Raw genomic sequence first — 25,265 nt, forward strand, 5'->3', positions numbered from 1 at the left:
ACAGAGGAGCACAAGTAGTTCGAGCACTCATAGATCCATGTTCGGAAGAGTCATTCATATCAGAGGAAACAGTCAACAAACTACAACTCAAACGAACACGGGTGGAGGGTCAAGTGACAGGTGTCGCGAAGATGTCGACTCCGATCAAGCACGCGGCGGAGATACAAATTGTGTCGAGAATTAATGAGAGCTATAAGCTAAACTGCACCGCCTATGTGACGAAGGAAGTTACTGACATAATGCCTGTTACGAAGATCGATAAAGAACAATGGACTCAACTACATGGCTTGGAGTTAGCTGATCCTACATACTACAATCCTGGAGAGATTGATTTGTTACTTGGTGTGCATGTCTATACAGACATTTTAATGAGTGGAGTCATCAAGGGCAAACTAGGATCACCGATAGCGCAACAGACGTTATTCGGATGGATAATTTCAGGTGGAGCACCCGCCGAAGAGCACGGGAAGAATGGAAAAATTGTTAGCATGCATTTGAGTGTGAGCCTAGACAACATGCTGCAAAGATTTTGGGAATCGGAGACGCTAGATACTGAGAGCAAAGACACTCTGACGCCTCTAGAGAAAAGAGCTGAAGAGATTTATGAGAAAACACTAGCGAGAGATGAGGATGGAAGATTCATTGTTGGACTACCATTCGTACGAGATACACCGATTGTTCCCGAACATTCCCGTTCAATAGCTGTCAAAAGACTAGAATGTCTGGAGAGGAATTTAGCACACAACAGTAAATTGAAAACTGAGTATGATAATGTTATCAGAGAGTACCTTACCTTAAAACACATGGAACCGGTAGACAAGCCTGAGAAAGAGAAGAAAACAGTCTACCTTCCACACCATACTGTGGTTCGTGAGGATCGGGAGACCACGAAAGTCAGAGTAGTTTTCGACGCATCCTGTAAAGGATCTAATGGAGTATCTCTCAATGATGAACTATTGGTTGGACCGACTCTGCTAGAAGAGCTAAGAGACGTCATCATGAGATGGAGACAAAACAAGATATGTTTCGTAGCAGACATCGTAAAGATGTATCGACAGATCAAGGTTCGAGAAGCAGACACTGACTATCAGAGAATCTTGTACAGATTCGATCCAAAAGACGAGATTCAAGATTTCAGAATGCTAACCGTAACATTTGGGACAGCATCAGCACCATATTTGGCAATAAGAACATTAAAACAGCTGGCCAAAGAAGAGAAAGACGCATTCCCCATAGCATCTGAAATTATAGACAGAGACTTTTACATGGACGATGTACTTACAGGATTCGACGATGTGAAGTCAGCATTAGAAGCACATGAAGAGCTGAACAAAGTAATGAGCAAATGTGGATTTGAGTTGCAAAAGTGGGCTTCTAACAGCAGAGAATTTATGTCGGCCATACAACCTGGAAAAAGAGAGAGTTCAAATACATTAGATATGAGTAGAAAGAGCCAAATAAAGACACTAGGAATAATTTGGAATATAGAAGAAGACAAACTCAAGGTTACACAAAAAGAGATAAATACTGAGAAACCTGTCACAAAGAGAAATGTACTCGGACAGATCGCTTCACTTTTCGATCTGTTGGGTTGGTTAGCACCAGCAATCATGAAAGCAAAGATGTTCATGCAGAAGCTATGGCTGGAAAAGCTAGATTGGGATGAAGAACTACCTACAGATCTAAAATAAGAATGGATCCAGTACCAAGAAGACTTACATGCGATATCAAATATACAAATTGATCGTTGGACTGGTTCTAGTAGAAATTCAGTGATCGAGTTACATGGATTTTCAGACGCATGCCAGACAGGATATGCAGCAGTAGTGTACCTTCGAGTTATACCCAAAGATGGATCACAATGTCAAGTGTCTTTAATTACAGCGAAAACAAAAGTAGCACCAGTTGTTAAACCGTTGTCTTTGCCATGCCTTGAACTATGCGGAGCTTCGTTACTTAGCAAACTAATGAAACACGTGATAAGAGTTCTAAATATCGGTAGACTCCAAAGTGGTTTTAGCCTGGATAAAAGGAGATCCAAACAGATGGACACTCTATGTCAAAAATAGAGTAATTGACATAAGGAGCAATTTAGACACACATTGGTTATATGTCAATACAAAGGATAATCCAGCAGATCCAGCTTCAAGAGGTCTGTCACCCAGCAAGCTGAAACAACATCAATTATGGTTCAATGGTCCGGAATTCTTACGTGAATCTGATTTCACCGTACCCGTTGACTCCATACCTGAAACAGAGCTAGAGAAACGCTTGTTAGTAAAATGTAAGACAACAATCATAGAAACAGACTCTGAAAAGCTTACCTTACTGAAAAAATACTCGTCACTACAAAAACTTCTGGACGTGATTTCATATTGTAAAAGATGGCTGAAGATCCTGAAAAAAGAAAAGAATGTTAGCAAACATATAACCTGTGAAGAAAAAGATGAAGCACTTACCTTGTGTTTAAAGATGTCCCAAGAGATAGAATTTCCTGAAGAGATTGATCACCTGAAAAGTGGAAAAACAATTAAGAAAAGCAGTCGCCTACTGCAATTCACACCTTATCTGGATGATAAAGGTCTTTTGAGATTAGGTGGAAGACTAAAACACGCAGAGTTGAGTATGGATCAAAAGCATCCTATCATAATAACTAAGAACAACGTATTGTTACCTGTTTTGTTGGATGACGCTCAAAAAAACACTCTTCATGGAGGGCCTCATCTCATGACACCATATTTGAGAAGCAAATACTGGATTATTAAAGGAAGTTCTTCGATAAAGCAGTTTTATAAGAAGTGTATAACGTGTGCAAGATACAATGCGAAAACGAATACTCAGTTGATGGGAAACTTACCGGAAGTTCGAGTGAAACCTTCACGCCCTTTCCTTATAAGTGGTGTTGACTTTGCCGGTCCCGTCACATGCAGAATGAGTAAAGGTCGAGGAGCTAAGACATACAAGGCATATATTGCTTTATTTGTTTGTATGTCTACCAAAGCTATACATTTGGAACTAGTCAGCGATATGACCACAGAAGCATTTATCGCTGCCTTCAAAAGATTTGTGTCTAGACGTGGTCATTGCAAGGAACTCTGGAGTGATCATGGTACAACATTCGTTGCAGCTGAAAAAGAATTACTGAAGATGTGGCAACAAGGTCGCAACGAAATCCCAGAAGACTTGCTCAAAAGTTTAGACGACAGAGGCACTCGTTGGAGATATATTCCCCCTGGAGCACCAAACTTTGGAGGACTATGGGAGGCCGGCGTAAAATCGACGAAGTATCATCTGAAAAGAATAATGCAAGACGCAACTCTGACGTTCGAAGAATTTTATAAGGTCCTTTCGCAAGTTGAAGCGTGCCTTAACTCACGTCCATTGGCTCCATTAGGTGATGATTTAGATTATTTGACACCCGGACATTTTCTGGTTGGCGAACCCTTGATTTGCTTACCAGATCGTAATAATGAGCAGAGTAACATATCCAGCTTGTCGAGATGGCAGTTGACACAACGCATGCTACGAGATTTTTGGGTTAAATGGCAAAGCGAATACCTTTCTCGTTTGCAATTGCGTCCAAAATGGAATACACCTAAAAAGGATTTAGAAGTTGGAGAACTGGTATTGATCAAAGATGGAAGATTTCCACCAGCGAACTGGAGAGTAGGTAGAGTACTTAAAAAGTACCCTGGCACTGATGGATTGACTCGTATGTATGACATTCACACAGCTTTTGGGATCACACAACGGCCGATTACCAAGCTGTGTCGACTTCCTAACTAATAATCAAGGAATACTTCCTTGGCGGCGGAGGATGTTGAGATTTAAAATTGCCGCATAAGTGTACATACTCAAAATGAGTTATTGAATTGGTCGCTAGATGTCTTTTTTTAAAATGCAAACTAGCTAACGGTATGTTTTCCTGGAACAATGGAGTCAAATAGTTTTCAATGTCAAATTAGTAACCAAAAATAAGTGACAGTGATACAGTGAAGTGAAGTATAGGAAGTGAACCTTAAAGTGTGTGTAAGTGCGGATTTACAACAGCCAGGTGCGAACAAACATAAAGATACCAATAATTAATAACATAAAATGTTTATACTCTATAGTGAAGTCAATTATTTTTCTTATTTAATGAATACTTTTATTAGATAATTGAAGACTATAGATGTATGTAGTTAAAATGGTCAGTTGACTGTACAATATTAAAATGTAATAATATATATTATGTTGCCACGTACAAGGGTTGGAATAGCCAGCTATAGTGATGTACTTTTCATAATCATCCCACACTAAGGTTGATTTTCAACCGTAATTATACTTTCTATATAAGCCTGGTTTTTGTTTTCGGTACGTAAGTATAAAACTAGTGACTATGACGATAACAAAGTGATGAAATGTTACGCAGGAGCAGCTCAACTGGGAGGCACGGGGTTGCGCGCTGGCGGGCCGCGCGGACAGCGTGCGGCGCGCCCTTCGTTCCTTAATGCACACGCTGTCACATATCTACCCCCAGGTACGTCTGTGCGTCATATAAAAACTTTTATAAAAAAAAGATAAACCGATTTCAAAAAGGATGAAATAAAATATTATCCTTTTTAGAGTTCCGTGTTTAAGTATATGCGTTACCAACTAATATGTTTGAAGTCGGTGCCAAGCCAAATTTTAAACCATATATTCCCAAACACAATGTTTTTGATGCAATTCGATAAGGATGCGGCTATATAAGTATGTACGTTGGATTGCCTAACGCAGCGTACTACGTAGGCGAACAACACGCGAACGCAAAGCGGCGCGGCACGTCGCCTTAATTAATCCTTTGATACCTATATAGTAGTGTCCTACGTGGGCGATCTCGTTGCGAACGCGAACGCCTTGGGCCGGACGCGCCGTGCCGCGTCGCTTCGCTTCGCGTTCGCGAGTGTTCGCCTATGTAAGACGCAGCGTTACACGATGACAATAAACGAACTTTCTGTAGGTATTTAAGAACACACCTCAAAACAGAACACACGGTTGAACCTTCTTGGCGCAGTTCGTACCATGCTTGTCGGCACATTAGTGTAAATCTAATACGTTTTGTCGTCGTATTTTTTAAGGATTACTAATTCTTGAACAGTCCATAGCACGCAAGTGTGAGATTGGGACTGAGTTATTTTCTGTCGCTTATCCAGAGGACTACATTTCAAAATATAAAACAATTCAAATAACCTTCATGCCAAATTTCAGCTGAAGCGGTTCAGTTGTTTAGCCATGAAAAGGTAACAAACAGGCAGACAGAATTACTTTCGCGTTTATAATATTTGTACAGTTGCAATGGAATTTATAGACATAAAGCTTATTATTTTTGACTGGTATTGTTACTACTTGGCTTGGCACCGACTTCAAACATATCAGTTGGTAACGCATATACTTAAACATGGAACCCTAAAAAGGATAATATTTTATTTCATCCTTTTTGAAGTCGGTTTATCTTTTTTGTATAAAAGTTTTTATTTTTCCATTTTTAGATTTAAGACATTGTTAAGAGCGTGACGCATGAGTGAAAAACATAATCATTCGTAAACTTTATTAAATAATCAGAATTTTTCTCGAGTCTGTCTGGGAAATAATCCCTGTCACTAAATCCATTCTCCGCCCTGCCACTGACCCAATCCCTCAAACCCCCCAATCACTCAACCTCACAGCACATCAACCCCTGATCACTGAACCCCTCGACCCTAAACCACCAACCCTTCAACCGCCATTCCCCGACCCCTAACCCCAGACCCCTTAACTCCTAACCCTAACCCCCAATCCCTTAACTCCCAACCCCTCAGTCCCCGACCCATCAACTCACCTCCCCTCAACCCCCAACCTCAAACCCCCCCAAACACTAATACCCGCTACCTTCACCTCTCATACCTACCCCTCACCTCTCAGTCTCTGGTTGTTTCCAACACTACCTACATCAAAAATCATAATACACAGACGAGGGAAGTTCCACATATCGTCCGTGGTCTTCATCATCAGTAGCCTTACCACGAGTTTGACATTGATATATTCGCTATCGTGTGCGTAACTTACTGTTTATGCATCTCGCTCGTACTGACATATTAGTGTACAAAGTTACGAAGACGCTAGCGAATATTTAGTGTTAAACTCGTGGTTAGGCTACAGTTGCACTACATCAAATTGGTGGTTTTTGGGAGGAAATGCTTGAGTTACTTTAGAAAACACCGAAATCACCATACACGTGCCTTTAAAATTGAGGAGTTCCCTCAATTCCTCACGGATTCCATCATCAGATTAACCAAAACCAAAAATGTTACGAAGAAACCTTGGAGGTAACTTCTTTTAAACAGATAAAGAATTAATTACTCAAATCGGATCATGGGTGCCGGAGTAATCGCTGAAATCATTATCATTAAAACAATCATCATCATCAGCTCCACTTCATCAAATTGGTCGTTTTCGAGAGAAAATGCTCAAGTGTGCCTTTAAATATTGAGGAGTTCCCTCAATTCTTCAGGGATCCCATCATCAGATCAGAACCAGATTAATATGGGACCAACTTGGATGTAGCTCCTTTCGAACAAAAAAAGAATTACTCAAATCGGACCACGGGTCTCGGAGTAATCGGCGAACATACATAAAATAGCCACAACCGAATACAGAACCTCCTCCTATGAAATTGAAGTCGGTTAAAAAACCATCTAACATTGCGAATTGGAATCACCACCAACTGAAGAGGCACCACAAATATTGCGACCAGGGGCCTATTTCTCGTAAATATTAGTTTACAAGTATATTAGTTACTAGCAAAAATAATATTAGTTCTGATAATTTCTGTTTCTCAAAAAAAATTACAAGACTGGTAACTAATAACCGTAGGCTAGTAATAAATATTAGTCTGGCTAGGCTGAATGATTCAATACCCATGCCTACTTTACCTATTAAAACTGGCGGGAAAAGTTCCCGCCATTTTTTCACCCGTTTTCTTTTGACGTTTGTACATTGGCGATAATAGAGAACTGTGTGGTTTCGATTACGATTTTATACTTACATTATAAATTAAAATGGATCTCAAGTTAATGGCTCTTAGGATCATTTTAGAAGCCAAAGATACTCTAAATACTGTAATAGATGTCATATATTAAAGAAAAAAAAATATATAACGAAGTTTCTTTAGAAACTTTCCATTTTTGTGCTTCTCAATCGAAATCTTTCATTAAACTGAAACGTAGATTCAAATAGTTCGTACGTATTTCTATTCAAAAAAACTCGACGACGGCGAACTATTATTAATTCTTCTTCGCCGTCGTCGGAACCTTCCGAATCAGTCCACATTTTGTAAATTTGTTTTTCGTTATTTAATTTGCCACAAATACTTTGGGCTAATATTTTTTACAAACCTTCCGAGACTAGTAGCTTTTAACTTTTTTTACTAATGTAGTTTATTTAATTTTTATTCATGAAACCAAAACCAAATGGACTCTAATAATATTAGCTAATATTTATTAGTTGGCAACTAATAACTAATATTTTATTATTGTAGCGTCAAGAAACTCAGACTAGTAAACTTGTAAAAAATATTAGTCCATGGACTAGTATTATTAGTGTAATAAGTTTTGAGAAATGGGCCCCAGCGCGATTATTACAAGCAAAGTTGCGCCGATATCTTCTCGCGCAAGGCGTGGTAAGTAGCCATGGTTTATTGAAAAAAAAATGTGCTTTATTTACTTTAAATTTGCGAATGCCGAGTATCATAATAAAGAAGTTTGGATAGTTGTAACCATAGATTAGTATATGTTATTACTGTAATAGATAAGAAACTCGGATATTTCACGTTCACGTCTCTACTAGTGCTGCCCCTAGCGGTCCTGCTCTCAACTAATGAGACTGTATATGCAGTAAACACGCACACATGTACACACTCACACACATACTTATGGGTTCTTTACCTACAAGTAACAATTTTAATATTGGAAACTGATTTATGTAGTTTTCTTTGTCGTACCAAATTCCATTGTATATGCTTAGAAAACTACATAATAGTATTTTATACAATCGTGATATAATAGAGAGCTTTTCAGTGGAGTACCGCGTTTAAGCAACGAAGCTTGCTGAGTTGCTTAAGTAAGGTACGAGATTGAAAAGCTTGATTATATCACTATTGTATACAATACTTTTTCTACGAGACAAAAAAATAATACTTTCAACTTACTAGTTGAAAGTATTATTTTTTATCATATAGGTAAACAAACCAAAAGTATACAGCTAAGATACGCGAGCTGCCGCAGCCCGCGATACCTTCATACTCGTACGCGCCCCGGCCGCCGGGCTCGGCGCCCCCGGCGGGTTTATCAACGACACCTCCTTGTAACTCATGAGGCCCTGGTACCTGCTCCTTGCTAAATTCAATTTTAAGACTGTTTTTTTCTCGATTTTGGCCACCGTAGCCTATGGAGACTAACAAGCAACGCTAAGCGGTTTTCGTAGGGTATGGATGTTGCTATATGAAGGGTGTCACTTTCGCGTTTCTGACTTATGAAGCAGTTCTTTCTACTACAACATAAAATAAAATGTTTTTATTGGCCAACCAATCACAAAGCAGTGCGACGCAGCAGCGTGTTTAAGTAGGCTAATTTGCATTGAATCGAGTCTCCTTAAACAAGAAATATTTTATCGAAATGTATGAAGTTCTATTTAAATAGTATTTTATACAATCGTGATATAATAGAGAGCTTTTCAGTCGAGTACCGTGTTTAAGCAACGAAGCTTGCTGAGTTGCTTAAGTTAAGGTACGAGATTGAAAAGCTTGATTATATCACTATTGTATACAATACTTTTTCTACGAGACAAAAAAATAATACTTTCAACTAGTAGAATCATATATATACTAGGTAAACAAACCAAAAGTATACAGCTAAGATACGCGAGCTGCCGCAGCCCGCGATACCTTCATACTCGTACGCGCACCAGCCGCCGGGCCCGGCGCCCCCGGCGGATTGGTCAACGACACCTCCTCGTAACTCATGAGGCCCTGGTACCTGCTCCTTGCTAAATTCAGTTTTAAGACAGTTTTTTCTCCATTTTGGCCACCGTAGCCTGTGGAGACTAACAAGCAACGCTAAGCGGTTTTCGTAGGGTATGGATGTTGCTATATGAAGGGTGTCACATGCCCGTTTCTGACTTATGAAGCAATTGTTTCTACTACAACATAAAATATAAATGTTTTTGTTGGCCAACCAATCACAAAGCAGATGCGACGCAGCAGCGTGTTTAAGTAGGCTAATTTGCATTGAATCGAGTCTCCTTAAACAAGAAATATTTTATCGAAATGTACGAAGTTCTATTTTCAAATTTTTTATAATTGACTAAACCGTATCGATAAAATTCTTATGCTTAAGTCGGAAGTGCCATAGACTATCCAACGATGAAAAGAGTAAGGTTGTAGTGTTGCATGTGAAGTTGTAAATACACAGATTATACTCGACAAGTAGAAAAAAAAGTTATAATTAACTAAACCGTATCGATAAAATTCTTATGCTTGAGTCGGAAGTGCCATAGACTATCTAACGTTGAAAAGAGTAAGGTTGTAGTGTTGCATATGAAGTTGTAATACACAGATTATACTCATCATCATCATCATCATCATGTCAGCCGATAGACGTCCACTGCTGGACATAGGCCTCCCCCAAGGCTTGCCACTCCGACCGATCCTGTGCCGCTCGCAACCACCGAATTCCCGCGACCTTCACCAGGTCGTCGCTCCATCTCGTTGGAGGCCTACCCGCAGTTCGTCTTCCGGTACGCGGACGCCACTCCAGAACCTTCCGGCCCCACCTGCCATCAGTTCTGCGAGCATATTATACTCGACGAGTAGAAAAATCAGTTTTTCAGAATAAATAAATAAAAACTTATGTTGAATCAAGTACAATATATTATTTATAAGTACCTACTTATTTACATACGTTCCATTCCATGTAACTAAGACAAATGCAAATACAGCGTGAAAATATCTTAACAGCGAGTAGGTATACATATAGTATGTAACAATTTATTTCCTGACTATGTAGTGCACTGCCTTATGGGAATATAGTTCAGATCCGGAAACCGCTACCAACTTTTAGTATGTTGTTGGGCATGTTATTCGGTCTCCAAAACTGCCGGGAGACAGCGGCGCCGGCCATCTACTTCAGCGGAATGACGTCATCAAAATGACTCCCGCCTCGTTGCGAATATTGCATATTACACCCAAAGTTTGCATTGCATATACACGTGTGGGGTATTAACTGAAAGCCAATTAAATGTTCTATATTTTATTCATACACCGTGTCTCAAATTATACAGCAATATTTAGTGCAAATTACAAAGAAATCAGAATGGTGGAAAAAATAATACGATTATTTGGGTTTTACAACTAAACAAAAAGTCGGACGTTACAGCAATGTACTACAATATTAAAGATGACGTCTCAAGCCTTACATTAATATCAAAAAAATTACAATCTAATCAAAATTGTGGAAATTATCCATCAAAATGTAGGTATTCGCCCATACAAATGCCTTAAAGTTAAATAAAACCAAATTGGTCATATTCCAGAGAATCCGCATAAGCTTCTAGTATATTATTAACAATATGACCTGGATTCTAAAACTGTCGGGAGACCGTCTCTATTGTCCCTGTGTAACAAATAATGACGTCATACAGATATTCACTGCCGAAATTCGCAAAATGTAAATTATAGCTATACCATGAGTCACACATACACGTGTGCTACATGTAATGAAAGGTTATTAAATGTATTATGATTCATCTATACATTGTTTGCAAAAAATTTTTTGGTTTAAGAGCTATAAACAAAGCAATACCACTTTTTATGAAAAAAGTAGGTGTATATCGAAGTTATATCTAAACTAAAAACGTTAATAAAATATTGCTTATACTATTAGATAAAACAGTTATTCAGGTTTAGGTTACTGCTTTATTTTTGATTTTCGATGAAAACTGTGGAAGTTGTAAAAAAAAACTAAAGCGCGCCAACAATTCTTCCTTAATGCGCTCATATTATGCAAAGAATAGTACTAAGTATCGGGTATTAAATGAAAGGACATTACATAAAACACATGAAAACGATATTTTGGAGTGGAATTATAATTTATAAATTGAACTTGTTTGATAAATAAGCAAAACAACGGTTTCTTTTCGTACCTAATCTCCTCCTTTGAAAGTCGGTTAATATTTAAGTTTTATGCACCTGGGCTACAAAGGCGAATGAATTGACGCCTCATTTATCAAAATCAGTTCAGTAGTTCCATGTAAACAATACATCACACGTAGACAGTAAATTCTGCCTATTTCGTTTGTCTGGGAGAGGACACTGACTTTTGTAACAGGTTTTTTTTACCTAGCTCAGAAGTCAGGGACTTCAACACCTATTTTGTACTTGCTTCTGTCAATATTTTTATTTAATTTTTTTTTCAAATACATTTTATAAATTATGATTCCACTCCAAAATGTCGTTTTTCTACTCGTCGAGTATAATCTTACAACTTCACACGCAACACTACAACCTTATTCTTTTCAACGTTGTATAGTCTATGGCACTTCCGACTCAAGTATAAGAATTTTATCGATACGGTTTAGTCAATTATAAAAATTTTGAAAATGGAACTTCATACATTTTAATAAAATATTTCTTGTTTAAGGAGACTCGATTCAAAGAAAATTAGTCTACTTAAACACGCTGCTGCGTCGCACTGCTTTGTGATTGGTTGGCCAACAAAAACATTTTGTTTTATGTTGTAGTAGAAACAATTGCTTCATAAGTCAGAAACGTGCATGTGACACCCTTTATATAGCAACATACATACCCTACGAAAACCGCTTAGCGTTGCTTGTTAGTCTCCATAGGCTACGGTGGCCAAAATCGAGAAAAAAACTGTCTTAAAATTGAATTTAGCGCGGAGCAGGTACCAGTACCTCATGAGTTACGAGAAGGTGTCGTTGACCAACCCGCCGGGGGCGCCGGGCCCGCGGCGGCCGCGGCCGGGGCGCGCACGAGTATGAAGATGAAGGTATCGCGGGCTGCGGCAGCTCGCGTATCTTAGCTGTATAGGTACTTTTGGTTTTGGTTTGGTTTGGTGGTATGATTCTACTAGTTGAAAGTATTATTTTTTTGTCTCGTAGAAAAAGTATTGTATACAATAGTGATATAATCAAGCTTTTCAATCTCGTACCTTAGTTAAGCAACTCAGCAAGCTTCGTTGCTTAAACACGGTACTCGACTGAAAAGCTCTCTATTATATCACGATTGTATAAAATACTATTTCATGTATTTTATGTAATGTTCTTTCATTTAATACCCCATAATTAGGACTATTCTTTGCATAATATGAGCGCATTAAGGTAGAATTGTTGGCGCGCTTTAGTTTTTTTGTTACAACTTCCACAGTTTTCATCGGAAATAAAAAAAATTAAGCTGTGACGTATAGGTGAATAACTGGTTTCTTTTATATTAGACGCAACATTGTTATAACGTTTTTAGTTGAGCTATAAAATATATATAAACGAACTTTTCTCAAAAAAAAGTGGTTTTTCTTTGTTTGTAGCTCCTAAAATATACATTGTTTTTATAAATAATGTATTAAAGAATCATAATATATTTAATAACCTGTCGTTTGATATAGCACACGTGTATGTATGACTCATGGTATAGTTATAATTTAGATTTTGCAAATTTCGGCAGCGGTCACATGTATGACGCCATTATTTGTCACTCAGGCACTATAGAGATTGTCTCCCAGCAGTTTTATGATCCCTTTTATATTGCTAATAACATACTAGAAGCTTATGCGGATTATCCTGAAAATGACCAATTTCGATTTTTTTAACTTTCATGCAGTTCTAGCAAATTTGTCATTTTGATGCATAATTTTCACATTTTTGGTCTGATTTGATTTTAAGAATTTTAGTCATTTATTCAATATTAACAGTAAACTATAAATAAACTTAAAAATAATAATATTAAAAACTACAAATAAACTTAAAGTAAGACTTTATAAATAAAAAACGTCCCCCAAGTCACTGCCAATGGGCAGTGTGCCCAGAAGACTGGCCGCATTGCCACGTTGAATGGCAATGCTTATCCTTTGAGCAAAATACTGGCCAGCCCTCTGGTCACCTGTGGCATCTATAAGGCGCGACGCTAGGTCCTTGTAGAGCCGACGCGCGCTTGGTCCCCACGGCCCCAGCGTTTCGACCCCAAACGCCTCAAAAAGGTAACTACTGCCTAGGGTGGCGTATTTGCGGCGTTTGAGGTCTTCGGCCGTGGACGCGGCATGACCAGCAACACTGCTGGTGCCCGGAAGATGGGACGGCGCGAGGGTGTCAACGCACGTGGCATCCCAAACTAGAGGCCGTCCCAACGCCCAAGGCACCAGAGTCATACCGTCGGGCCTCTTGCCATCGTCCCTTGCCAATCCAACGGACTCGAGAATGGCTGGAACTTTGACACTGACAAAGGCCCTTCGGATGACATCGTTGATGCTGGCGTGTCGGGGTATGCGGCCGGCGCTTCTGCCACAAGAAAGTCCATGATGCCCATGGCTGTCCACCATGGCACCACAGCGGCAGCGATGGGGGACGTTAGTTATAGTCCCTAAACGCAAACAGGTCGCCAGTCGAAATGTGGAATTGTCTATTAGGGTGCCTATGGATGGTGAGGGTAGAGCCTGCAACCACAGACCCGACTCCCACTCTGCAGTGGCAGCAAGACGAGCTCGATCTGACGTACCAGTTGACGTATCAACAAGATTATTCCGTACTAGACGGCAGATCGGCTCGTCCCATTGCCTCTGCGAGCAGGGATTGTCAGGTGGGTCTGTGTTGCCACAGGTTAGTGACCAAACATTCTTGGCCTAGGTGCAATGTGCTGCCTCTATGGCCCCGAGAGAAGGGGTTAAAATTCTCGAAATTAAATTTTGAGCACTATGCACCGAGGACAAGAAGGCTGGCAGCGAAACACTAGAAATTTTGCGGATGCCCAGGCCACCGTGCCGAACCGGTAGAGTAGCCTGGGTCCAGGACCTTTCTTCGAAACGTATGTTGAGGACTGATGCCAAAGTGTCCTCAATTAGCAAATCTAGTTTTAGGAGTAGACTGGGATGCTTCCAGAGGTGGCTGCAGCGGAGAACGTAGGTGAATTTGGGTACAAAAAGGCAGTGTCGAATGATGGAATAGGCGGTATGCATATTGATTTCTAAAAGACGTTCCGAAACAGATCTGAAATTTAGAATTTTGTCATTGACATATTGGTCGAAAGATTGATCTAAAATCGGGCAGCCGAGGAGGTGAAGCTCAGTTTCGCTGGTTACTTTGATTCCGGGGGCTATCAGAGCAAAGTCATCCGCTATACTTTGGCAGTCAGGAGATGAGTTTGAGATAAAGAGTTCGCATTTAGAGAAGTTTAAAGTTAAGCCAATAGTTTTTAGGTCAGATGTTAGTTTCTGTAAATCGGCTAAAACGGTCTTAGCGTCACCTCCAAGGGTTCCGTCGTCAAGGTACCAGATATTTAATTTAGAATTTAGATTTTTGATGATAGGTTGGATGGCGAGGCTGAAAATGGCTGGGCCTAGGGGGTCGCCCTGCTGACGTGCTGACAACCAACGGAGGAGGCCAAAAGATTGGATTTATATAGAAGTTTGGTAGGTAAACTGTAGCATTGCCAAAGAAAATTGAATGTTTCTGGAATTTTTTCCTTGATTTGGGTCAGCAGGGCGCCTCGGTCTACGGAATTGAAGGCATTTGTTACATCCACCTTCAGCAGCACCTCGCCCGCCTGACGCTCCACGTAAGTACGCACGGCGTGAACGGCGGCTTCGCACCCGCTTTTGGACCCAAAACCCAGTTGAAGAGGACTAAAATATTTACCTAGTTTTTCAAGAATGGCACGGCAGGCTATTTTCGCAGTCAGACGGCGAAAAGTGGATCCAACAGCGATTGGACGTATGCCGCCTTCTTTTTTTTGTAGGGCGCATAGGTTGGCACCATAGAGGATGTCGATTACGTCCGCAGGTACTTCCCCTCGCAACATAAGGTTAACGAGTGACGTAAGCTGTATAAGGAGCTCGTCACGCGTTCCGTTGCAGGCACTACTTAACATGTCCTTTAGATGCTGCGGCGTGAGGCCGTCTAGACCGCCAGCTGGGCCATTCGGGAACGACATGACGGCTCCTAGGACGTCTTCTGCTGTAGCCTTAAGCGGTAAGTCACTGGGTTGGGGAGGGTCGGGCAGGATGGAGCTGGCTGCTGGAGGTGGGTGTTTATTAGCTAGGCCTGAAAGTGTATCTGTGCTATTAGGTGCTAATACGTCGTTAGAGAATATAATGCGAGCGGCTCCCCTGATGTCAACATCGGCTACCTTGCTCTCTACTATTTTACATATATTTCGATTGGTTGTGTATTCACGAGTAGTGTGATGAATGTGAGAATCATGGCAGCAGTTTTCCTTAATTTTAGCGGTAAGTGATTTATGAGAGTTATCGTCGACATTAACGTGAATAACTCTGAATGAAAATGTTGAAAGTTCTTCCCAGGCATGTTTTGAATTTTCACTCACTGTGTTTTTTATAGTTTCAGCGAGGCGTTTAGAAACTGCGACGCGAGCGCCTCTGGGTATACGTTTAACAATAGGGAGGGTACTTTTGAAGTTGCTAAGAGTTTGCCAAAAAGGTGTGTCGGAGGGTGGGGATTGTGGTTGTGAGTTAGGTGCCGATGGAGGAACGGATATAACAGGGGCCGAACATGAGACCTGAGGTTTGTGTTTTTTACCGATGTGGATGTTTAAGCCTTTTGAACCTATGAAATAACCGAGATGGGGACATTGAGGGCAGCGTACATTTATATCCAACGACGTAGTAGGGGCGACAGCATTGGTTGCGGATAGGGACATGAAATATGTACCTACTTTAAAACTACTTAATTAATACAATTAAAATAAAAAGGATATAAAAGAAATGTAGGATCACAGGCGAGCACAACGATTTAACTTCAAGTAAGTACGCTTGGAACTTAGGAAGAACAACTGCACTCCACTTATAAAGCACATATTGACAACCGGCTCTGGTTACACCAAACCGGTCTGGTTATCCGTTGATTGCTCCATCGGATATCGGATACGAAAAAATCGTCTTGTGTACAACATATTAAAAATATTACTTGAATTTCACATAAACATAGGTATTTGTTGATATTTTGATTTGACAACCTGTCATGTCAGCCTGCCGGCCGTGGAACGGCGCTCCTTCTTGGCGCAGCCCGTGGTCCGCGGTCTCCACAGAGAAATATTAACGGCTAAACGATGTCTATGAATAAATGGGTACTTTCTTGGTACTTTCACAGAATCAAAACATTAGTAGATAGAAATATTCTATTTTAAAGAAAATTTATTTTAGGAAGTACGTGTGATTCGGTTGCTAGGTCTGATTTTGATTATTTTGATATCAATGTATGGCTTGAGACATCAGCTTTAATTTTGTAGTACATTGCTTTAACGTCCGACTTTTGGTTTGGTTGAAAAACCCAAATAATCGATTTTTTTTTTCATCATTTTGATTTATTTTAAATTTCTCTTAAACTATTGTATATTTTGGTACATAGTGTATTGGTGAAATATATAATGTTTTATTGGCTTTCGTTTAATACCCCACACGTGTATGTGCAATGCATAGTTTGGGTGCAAAATGCAATATTCGCAACGAGGCGGGAGTCATTTTGACGACGTCATTCCGCTGAAGTAGATGGCCGGCGCCGCTGTCTCCCGGCAGTTTTGGAGACCCAGTACCATGCCCAACAGTACACATACTAAAATTTGGTAGCGGTTTCCGGATCTGAACTATCTCTTCGACCGTTTCCCATAAGGCATAGTACTAGTGTTTTAAATGATAATCAGAGGCAACCTATTTCATTTCTTCTTCTTGATCCCAAAATAACTTGGAAAGCTTCATTGATAGTTTGATCCAACTTTGTATTAATTTAATTTAGATCCATTTTTGGTCGCATATTTCATAGTTTTTAGAACATTCCAGCTTTTTATCCACAATTTGTGGTGCGGTCATCTGGGTTACAGCGCATAGGTAGATTTTTCCTTTTTTAGGTTCACTGAAATTGCCATTGACAAAATCGAAAAACTTATCGAAGAAAAGCAAGATACCTGCCGTGTCGCAACTTTATTCTGGAAGCTTTTTAATACCTGAAAATATATTTACAGTTAAGATGTTATCAAAATTATAAAAAGATTATTTTATAGCGAAACAGGACAAGTGTTGAGCATGCATTTTAAAGGTGTGCTATTGTCACATTTAATGTTAGGTAACAAGAAATCAGTGAATCAGGATGTAATTCATGCAAAATGTCGACAAAGGTAAACGTATTGTGGTTGGATTTTGTCATTAGATGTAGGTCTTTCCAATTTTGGCAGGTTGTAGTTGATTTATCAGATTATGACCTAGCCATAGCAGGAGATCTTAGGTCCACCACCTTGCATTTTTGAGACAAAGCAAACCGTTTGGAAAAGATGTTTCTGGGGGTGATCTGAGCTGATTTAGCCCGGTTGCCACGAGGTCCCCCCGGCAGCTGGGCAGGGGAGGGGGGGGAAAAGTGCCTCCGGCGCGCCTCACTCTAAGCTTTATATCTACATACATCTAGCAAATATATCAAGTTTGGTGTCTTTTTCGTATAATTCGAGGACGAAGAATTCATTTCTGTGACTAAATTTTCACTCACTTATACAAAAAATACGAGAAATTCGAAATGCAATAATTTTCTTTAGAGTTTTTTTTTTCGAAAATCCTCTACAAAATTAAAATTATGGCGATTTGCTCTAGAAAAAATGTTTTGTGTCGCGCGGCGTACCCGCGTTGTAAGAGCGATATGCAGCTTTTAGTATTTTTAAGTATGTTTAGATGATTTCTGATAAGTTGTTATTCTTCTGGTTGTAAATTACATTAATAAATTACTTCTGGACGTGATATATAGTTGGTCAGGTAAATCATGTCAGCAGAAAAAGGCGCTAAATTCAAATTTTATATGGGACGATATCCCTTCGCGCCTACATTTTATAAATTTTCCGCCTTTTTCTACTGAAAAGATTTGCTTGACTAACTATATATATATATATATATATATATAGTTAGTCAACTATATATATATAAACAAGTTTGGGAACAAATCAAATTATTTTATTAAATATTTTGATTTGTGTTTTTTAAAGTAGTCACACTACTATATATAAATTAAAAACTGTAATAGATGTCATATATTAAAGAAAAAGTGACGAAGCCCTCCAGTGGTGAAGGCCGGATTCGAACCGGCGTCTAGCTATCGCGGCTAACGCCATGAACCCCTAGGCCACCTATATATAGGCCTATATATATATAGTTAGTATATATATATATATATATATATATAAGAACTATATATACAAATATAAATTAAATATATAAATAAAGATGTTGCGAAAACTTTCGCCAGTAGTTATTATAAATGTGATAAAATTACCATAGTTAGATGTTTGACAAAAAATGCGGGTTAAAATTAGATATCTATTGTTCGCAATTGCCACTACATGCACATAGGTCCGTACATTTTAGTTTTTTTAACGCAGTTGCACCTCCTTGCTCATTTTTTTTGCAGCGGCAACGAATAATCTCCAAACAAGCAGCAGCCACCGCAGGTCGGCTTGTCCATATGGGCTCCCAATAACCATTTTGTTTGGACCAGCCCCAGTCAGCAGGGCATGGTAGCTGTTGCTGAGAGGATATAATCTGTCCCCAAACCTCCTCCCCAAACTCCTCCTTGGTAAACTGCACGGAGAATATGTTTACGTAGGGCATCTTCTGTTGGAGGCAGATTCTCTAACTGGAGATTTCTTATTATATAAAGTACTCTTCGGCACTCATTTACACTCGTACCTCGTACTTGTACCTGATCTGAAATCAGTAACAAAATGCATAGTGTTAAAATACTGTCTGGGGATCAATTCACACCTCGTAATTCAAATCTGTCCAGACTTAAAAATGTAAGACTCTTACTTGTGATACAAGACCATAACAATTTTTTCCAATATTGGCAACGCCTGCTCAATATTGCCTTGTTTGTCGTATTTAAATCCCTCCGTTACAGCAGGATATGCCCTCCAAGCTTGAAATACGCTTTTTTTCACCTTTCCACACAAAAAAGAAACAGTGTCGCAACCTGAAAAGGCGTGGAAGAATGCCAAGACTACTGTCCTTTCTGGTCCTGTGAAATAAATTATATACTCGTATCTATGCGTTACAAATAAAATCATATATTTAAAGAAAGTTTGCAGCACGTGACCAATTGCCCAGATGACCTGTCTCGTACTGCGGTGACATATTTATTTTATTTACAATTAATGGAGGAACTACAAAAGTTACCTAATGAAGATGCAATAGCATGGCACGAGAGGAACTGGTCATTCTTTCCTGTGCCAATATGTACCCATAACTCCTGGAGCTCCGGCAATTGTGATATACATGCAACTGCGAGAACAACAACATCGTATTCACTGTGCGTAGCATAATTTTTGTGTGACCTGGGGCTACAGCATCAGCCACATAATAGACCCTGCCCACCTGCTGGGGGGAACCTCGTGGCAACCGGGCTAAATCAGCTCAGATCACACCCAGAAACACCTGTTCCAAGCGGTTTGCTTTGTCTCAAAAATGCAAGGTCCCCTTAGAAAACGGGATCTAAGATCTCTTACTACCACGGAAAACAGTATCTTAGTTATGTTAATCAGAGCAACGTGTATCTAAAGACGGGCCTTACGGGCACTAAGAATGGTGCTAGTTCAACGGTTGTTATTTGAAATGTTACAATGTTCCATGTTCCATCGCCAACATTTCATAAATATGCTTTGCCCGAAGCCTCTATCAAAGCTTTTGATAAAGATGAAATAATAAATAATTCATCTTGCCTGCGTTGGTTTGGTTGAATGAGTAAGAGCACAACTCAACACAACTCACAAGGTTATTTGTGATATAAAGAAACGCTGTTAGTTAATATCTTAACATAAATCTGATCAAAAATATGTTTAAACGGAATTTATATTAAAAACCAACTTAGAAATAATTTCAAAATTTCCCGTCAAACCAAACGTCATTTGGTTTTTTATTCGTCATATCATTGTACGGTGTTTGCACTACATATTAAAAAACTACTTTTACGTTTCAAATTTAATTTGTTTCCTAGTTCATTTAATAATATTCTTCTAGATTTAATTAAATACGATTAAGTTACCTGCTTAGACATTTGTTTGATATATTTCGTTTTCTACCATCTACACACAAGAAAGATATCTAGCCACACTCAGCCCTCCTTATGCTAAAAGGCGGTATCTCAAAAACGAGTGAACTGGATATGGAACGTTATGTTTAAAATTTAAGGTACTTATTTGCATTCAATCTTCAATTGAGATACCGCTTTTTAGCTCAGCAGGGCACCACGGCTGAGGAATAGATGTCCAGCATACCCCAGAGATGGCATTATTATCAGCATTACATTACTCCTCTTCAGAGATACTATACCATGGTTGTAACTTCATTTTCGCGGCACAGGATCTCTGACCGATTTTAACAATCTGTCCTGTATTCTAATAACACATGATGTACTTATAATAAATAAGTATACCTATTTATAGATAGAAGTAGGTTGTTTTTTTTTTCATTCGTCAATTGTTTTTCATTCGCATCATTTGTAGAGGCTAATAGGCATCTTAATAAAAATTCAGGGTGTAGCATTATGCGAAGCGTGCGGAGGCGACGGAGGCGGCGAGAGCGCCGAGGTGGAGGCGTCGACATTACCTGTCCCACGAGCTTTCGCCGACAGCCGCCGCTCCTCGGCCACTTCTGCTGTCTCGGCCGCTTCTTTACATCCTGATAAGTGAGCACGTATAATATATTTTAGCACATTTATACATAATTAACAAGGTAACAAATAACGCGTTAAATCAGCCTTTTCCTTCAGCCTCATCCGGATAATGTTAATGTAGGTACATCATAATAAGACAGAACCACGTGAATGATTTTGCTGGACAAGTTTCTAGTGGACGTGTTTGTAAAATATTTTAACGTGTTATATTAAACACTGGGGGATTTTAATTATAGGTGTGCTCATAGCAACGTGTTCATTTTTTGCAGCATCCCGGACGTAGACGAGGATATAGTGAAACTTATAACTCCAATGTTCAATTTGGATGTGGATAAAAAGGTAGAGCAAAAACATAGTAATACGATAAGTCAAGCTCGGCTATCAGTCTCAAACCTACTGACATGTAATACTAGCTCATGCAAAAATTTGCACAAATCGGAGCCAGACACTGATCAGGAATCCAGTATTAGTAGTAACTTGATGATACCAAACTTGGTTGTCTCAGATCTTAGCGATAAGAGAGATTCGATATTACAGGGAGAAACTTATGAATCGGACCAATTGACTATTATTGATATAGACAAACCGTATACTGACGAAGTTCACTTTCAAGAGTTAATACAGTGTGTGATGGCAGGGAGCGGAGAATGCACTCCAGACAGAAGGCCCTCTAGTGTAGATTTGGAATTATATGACGACGATGATGACGACGACGATGACACAAGTTCAGAGGGTTCAAATATGAGTGATGATTTTAGTCTAATGTCTGAAATCATGGAAACGAAACCCAGTGATCTCAATGAAATAGGAGGTTTAGGTGGAATTGGACATATTGACTCGCCTGAAGCTTCTGATACGACATATGTAAACTCTGAAACACTACACGGTGAGTCGATCGTGGATGACATAAGCTCTATGCTAGGACAAGATGTTCTACTAGCCATGTTGGGAAAAAATGGTGAAAATGAAACTTATACAGATGACACAACATTGTTTACTTCCGACACAGTATCTGATTTAGCTATGGACAGTCGAAATCCAAGTTTGGAAAAAAATAAGGAGAATAAATTAAAATATAATGCAAAAGCTAATTTTTCTAAAGAAAATGATATCGATAAATTTGGCTTTGAAAACAAAGTATTTTATATTGAAAACTCTGGTAAACCGGACGAACAAAAAAAATACTGCAGCTTGGCGCATTTTGAAGAAGGAAATGATATAGCCCGAAAATCTTTTAAAAGGCATCATAAGAAGAAAAGTATTAGAAAAGTGTGCCGGAGTGATAACGAAAGTATGAAACTATTAATACCTAAAACAGCAGAGGTACTGAAACAATTAGACGAATCATCTAAAACTGACGAACAATCTCAGAATAACATTTCAATGTCTCATTTTTTAGACGATTTAGACAAAAAAAATATCCCAGATACTGACGTAGATAATGTTTCTACATTTCCTAAAGTAAGTGTTGTCGTCGAACCTCCTTCTCCATCCCACAGTGAGGATAAAAAGAGTCTGAAAGCATGCGCAAGCCGAATGGCGTCTGTATTAAGTGATATATTTGAGCAAGGCAACGACACCCTCAGCGTGAATTCGCCAGAACCTGGCTTAGATTTAAATAGAGAAAGAAGGCAGTCAGATAACCCTAAGTTACTGGGTTCGGATCCGGAATATGGAAAGTTTCTGAGTTGTTCTCCAGCGGCAACTAGAAGAATTTCCTGTGGGAGTCTATTCAAACCTGGCGAACCAGACAAGTAAGTAGTTCGTGTTGTGTTTAATAGGTTATTTAGTATACCCAGTCAAATTAACTACTCTTTACGAAACTTCTAAACGATTTATTTCTATCAAGCTAGTATGAAAAGATGTAAAATTAGTTTTTTGTCTAATCAATGAAAAGGTTGGAACACTTGGAACGTTGTCGATACCTAATTGTTTTTTTTCCCAGATTGTCTACTTCAGTGTCGTCCATTTGGGGTGAAGGTGCGACTGGGGGAGCTAGCGGGTCTTTTAAGTCAGATACCAGCGAACGTGCCAAGAAGCTACCAATTATTAATCCGCTGGTCCAGTTGCCGGCCTGGCCTCATGTCACACAAGGTTTTATAAGCCAATGTCTCTTGGCAAATGCTGATGCGCTATGTGCTGCCGTGAGCCCTTTAATGGACCCTGACGAAACATTGCTAGAAGGTTTCTACGAAAAAGCAGTTATGAATAACTATTTTGGTATTGGAATCGATGCTAAAATAACATTGGATTTCCATAACAAACGCGAAGAACACCCTGAAAAATGCCGTTCACGTGCAAGAAATTACATGTGGTACGGCGTACTAGGATCTAAAGAGTGGGTGAACAAGACTTACAGGTACCTGTTCCTTATTTTAAAATCTTTATCCATTAAATAATATATTGGACCTTATAACACTGTTGCCTTTTAAACGCTTGGTCATCTCTGGCCGCCGTTTTCAAAAACAGACTAATTTAGCTACATTTAGTACAGGCTCTCGTGTCGTATGCAATAATTAGGATGCATACGCCAGCCATACGCCAGGCTAAAAAGTGGTGCCGTTCTTTCTACTCTGCCCTGCTAAGCCAATTAGCAGTATTTCAAATACAAATTTAATAAAAAAATAGCTGTGACAGACGGACAGACAGACAGACAGACGTACGAGTGATCCTATAAGGGTTCCGTTTTTTCCTTTTGAGGTACGGAACCCAAAAAACACCAATACCTTAAATTATTTAACTGAAAGCTCCATTTTCAAAATCATTTGTTTTTTATATAACTCCATTGGGCTTAGAAGGGCAGTAACGTACTGGCTTTTGAAATTTCCTCATACATTCGCCTTCAAAAAATTCACATCCTTTTCAATTAATATTGACAAAAATAATGATTAATTATCTTTCGTAAAGCGTGGTATTATTCCCAGGGGAATTTAGATCAGTGTTTTTTTAAATTAGGTGTTCTACAAAGTCATAACGAACCCGGAAGGTTATGATCTACGTACGCCTAGGCGCGACTTCTTATATCAGTCGTGCTTAATGTACCTACATATAAATTCTAAAAGACAGCGAACTAAAAAAATTGCCCATGATGGGCTATGTATACAGGATGGCTAAAAAATAAATGCATTCCCATTGCCAGGGAGGTTTTGAGATTTTACTGAACAACTTTTACTTTGGGACCAACCACGAAATCGCGAAAAATAAATTTACCCTCCCATAGAAAATGGACCAGCCAAAATGTATAAAACTGCCAAATTTTTTTCGCGATTTCGGGGTTGGTCCCATAGTAAAAATTGCTCAGTATAATCCCAAAACCTCCCTGGCAACGGGAATGCACTTATTTTTTAGCCGCCGTGTATGTTTGGGTTACTTCGTGGGCATTTCTCAGAGGTGACGTTCGGTGCGTGACTTTGGTGCCAACTTTCTTTTTACTTTATGGACATATGATGTTAAAATGAACAATTAGGCTTATATTTAAAAAAATATTGGTCGTAAAGGCCTCCTTATAGACGTAAGGGTTCGGGAGATATTTAAGTTTTTCAAAACACTGAAACCAAACACACTCACTGAAATCAATATCAGTAAGATTGTAATAAAACAATATTATTTTAGCACCAAAATATTTTTTTTATTTACTTTCTGCTTTTTGTACGCATGCTGATATAGGATTGCAGATTGTACTGTAAATAAATATACAATGAATGTTGCACCAGCTTAGCAATCAAAATTATATGGGTGAATCACTTTTTTTTTGTTTTTTGATAAAGAATAAAATATAAAATTACTTCTTTTTACATTTTTATGAGGTTTTAGCATATTACATATATTTAACTTTCATATTTCAGGAGTTTCCGCGGACTTTTATGATTATTATATTGTTTAATATGACCACAAAGTTAATTTGAGGTTTAAAGTTAATTCAATAAAATTGCATGTTGAAAAAAGGTGAAACCAGTGCAATGTATACATAAACACGTTTTTGTTAATTACACATGTAAATTACGGCAAAATATTATATAAGTACAAAATTACAACAAGTAGTTATGTCTCTTGAGTCACTGTTGACAAGAACATAAAAAACTTTTCTATTAATTAGTAATAACCAATACTAATAAAACAAACATCATAACTTTGAATTCTCAAAGCGAAAGAACGGTAGAGAAAAAACGGTAACCCAAGAGACTTTTTATTTTACAAGTTGGTTACCCAAGAGACAAATCGATGACTCAAGATACTTTTAAAATGGAACAAGCTTGATTTATATGGTCGTATGATATATTTTTTGGGATTTTTTCATATCATCATAGAGATCATTAACAACAGCTTGA

General features: G+C 38.9%; 1 protein-coding gene across 4 annotated transcripts in view; it reads left to right on the top strand.

The window, feature by feature from the left end:
- The window catches only part of LOC134754152 (diacylglycerol kinase eta), a 259,912-nt gene that overhangs the window by 196,848 nt on the left and 37,799 nt on the right, over nt 1–25,265 (top strand). For all 4 annotated transcript variants that reach the window (XM_063690255.1, XM_063690256.1, XM_063690257.1 and 1 more), the window contains 4 exons: nt 4,412–4,519; nt 20,798–20,949; nt 21,207–22,691; nt 22,883–23,296. In XM_063690255.1, the coding sequence (XP_063546325.1) occupies nt 4,412–4,519; nt 20,798–20,949; nt 21,207–22,691; nt 22,883–23,296 (2,159 nt within the window). The remainder of the gene's footprint in view (nt 1–4,411; nt 4,520–20,797; nt 20,950–21,206; nt 22,692–22,882; nt 23,297–25,265) is intronic.

Source organism: Cydia strobilella, chromosome Z (genome assembly GCF_947568885.1).
Source record: "Cydia strobilella chromosome Z, ilCydStro3.1, whole genome shotgun sequence".
In the NCBI taxonomy this organism is placed as follows: domain Eukaryota; kingdom Metazoa; phylum Arthropoda; class Insecta; order Lepidoptera; family Tortricidae; genus Cydia; species Cydia strobilella.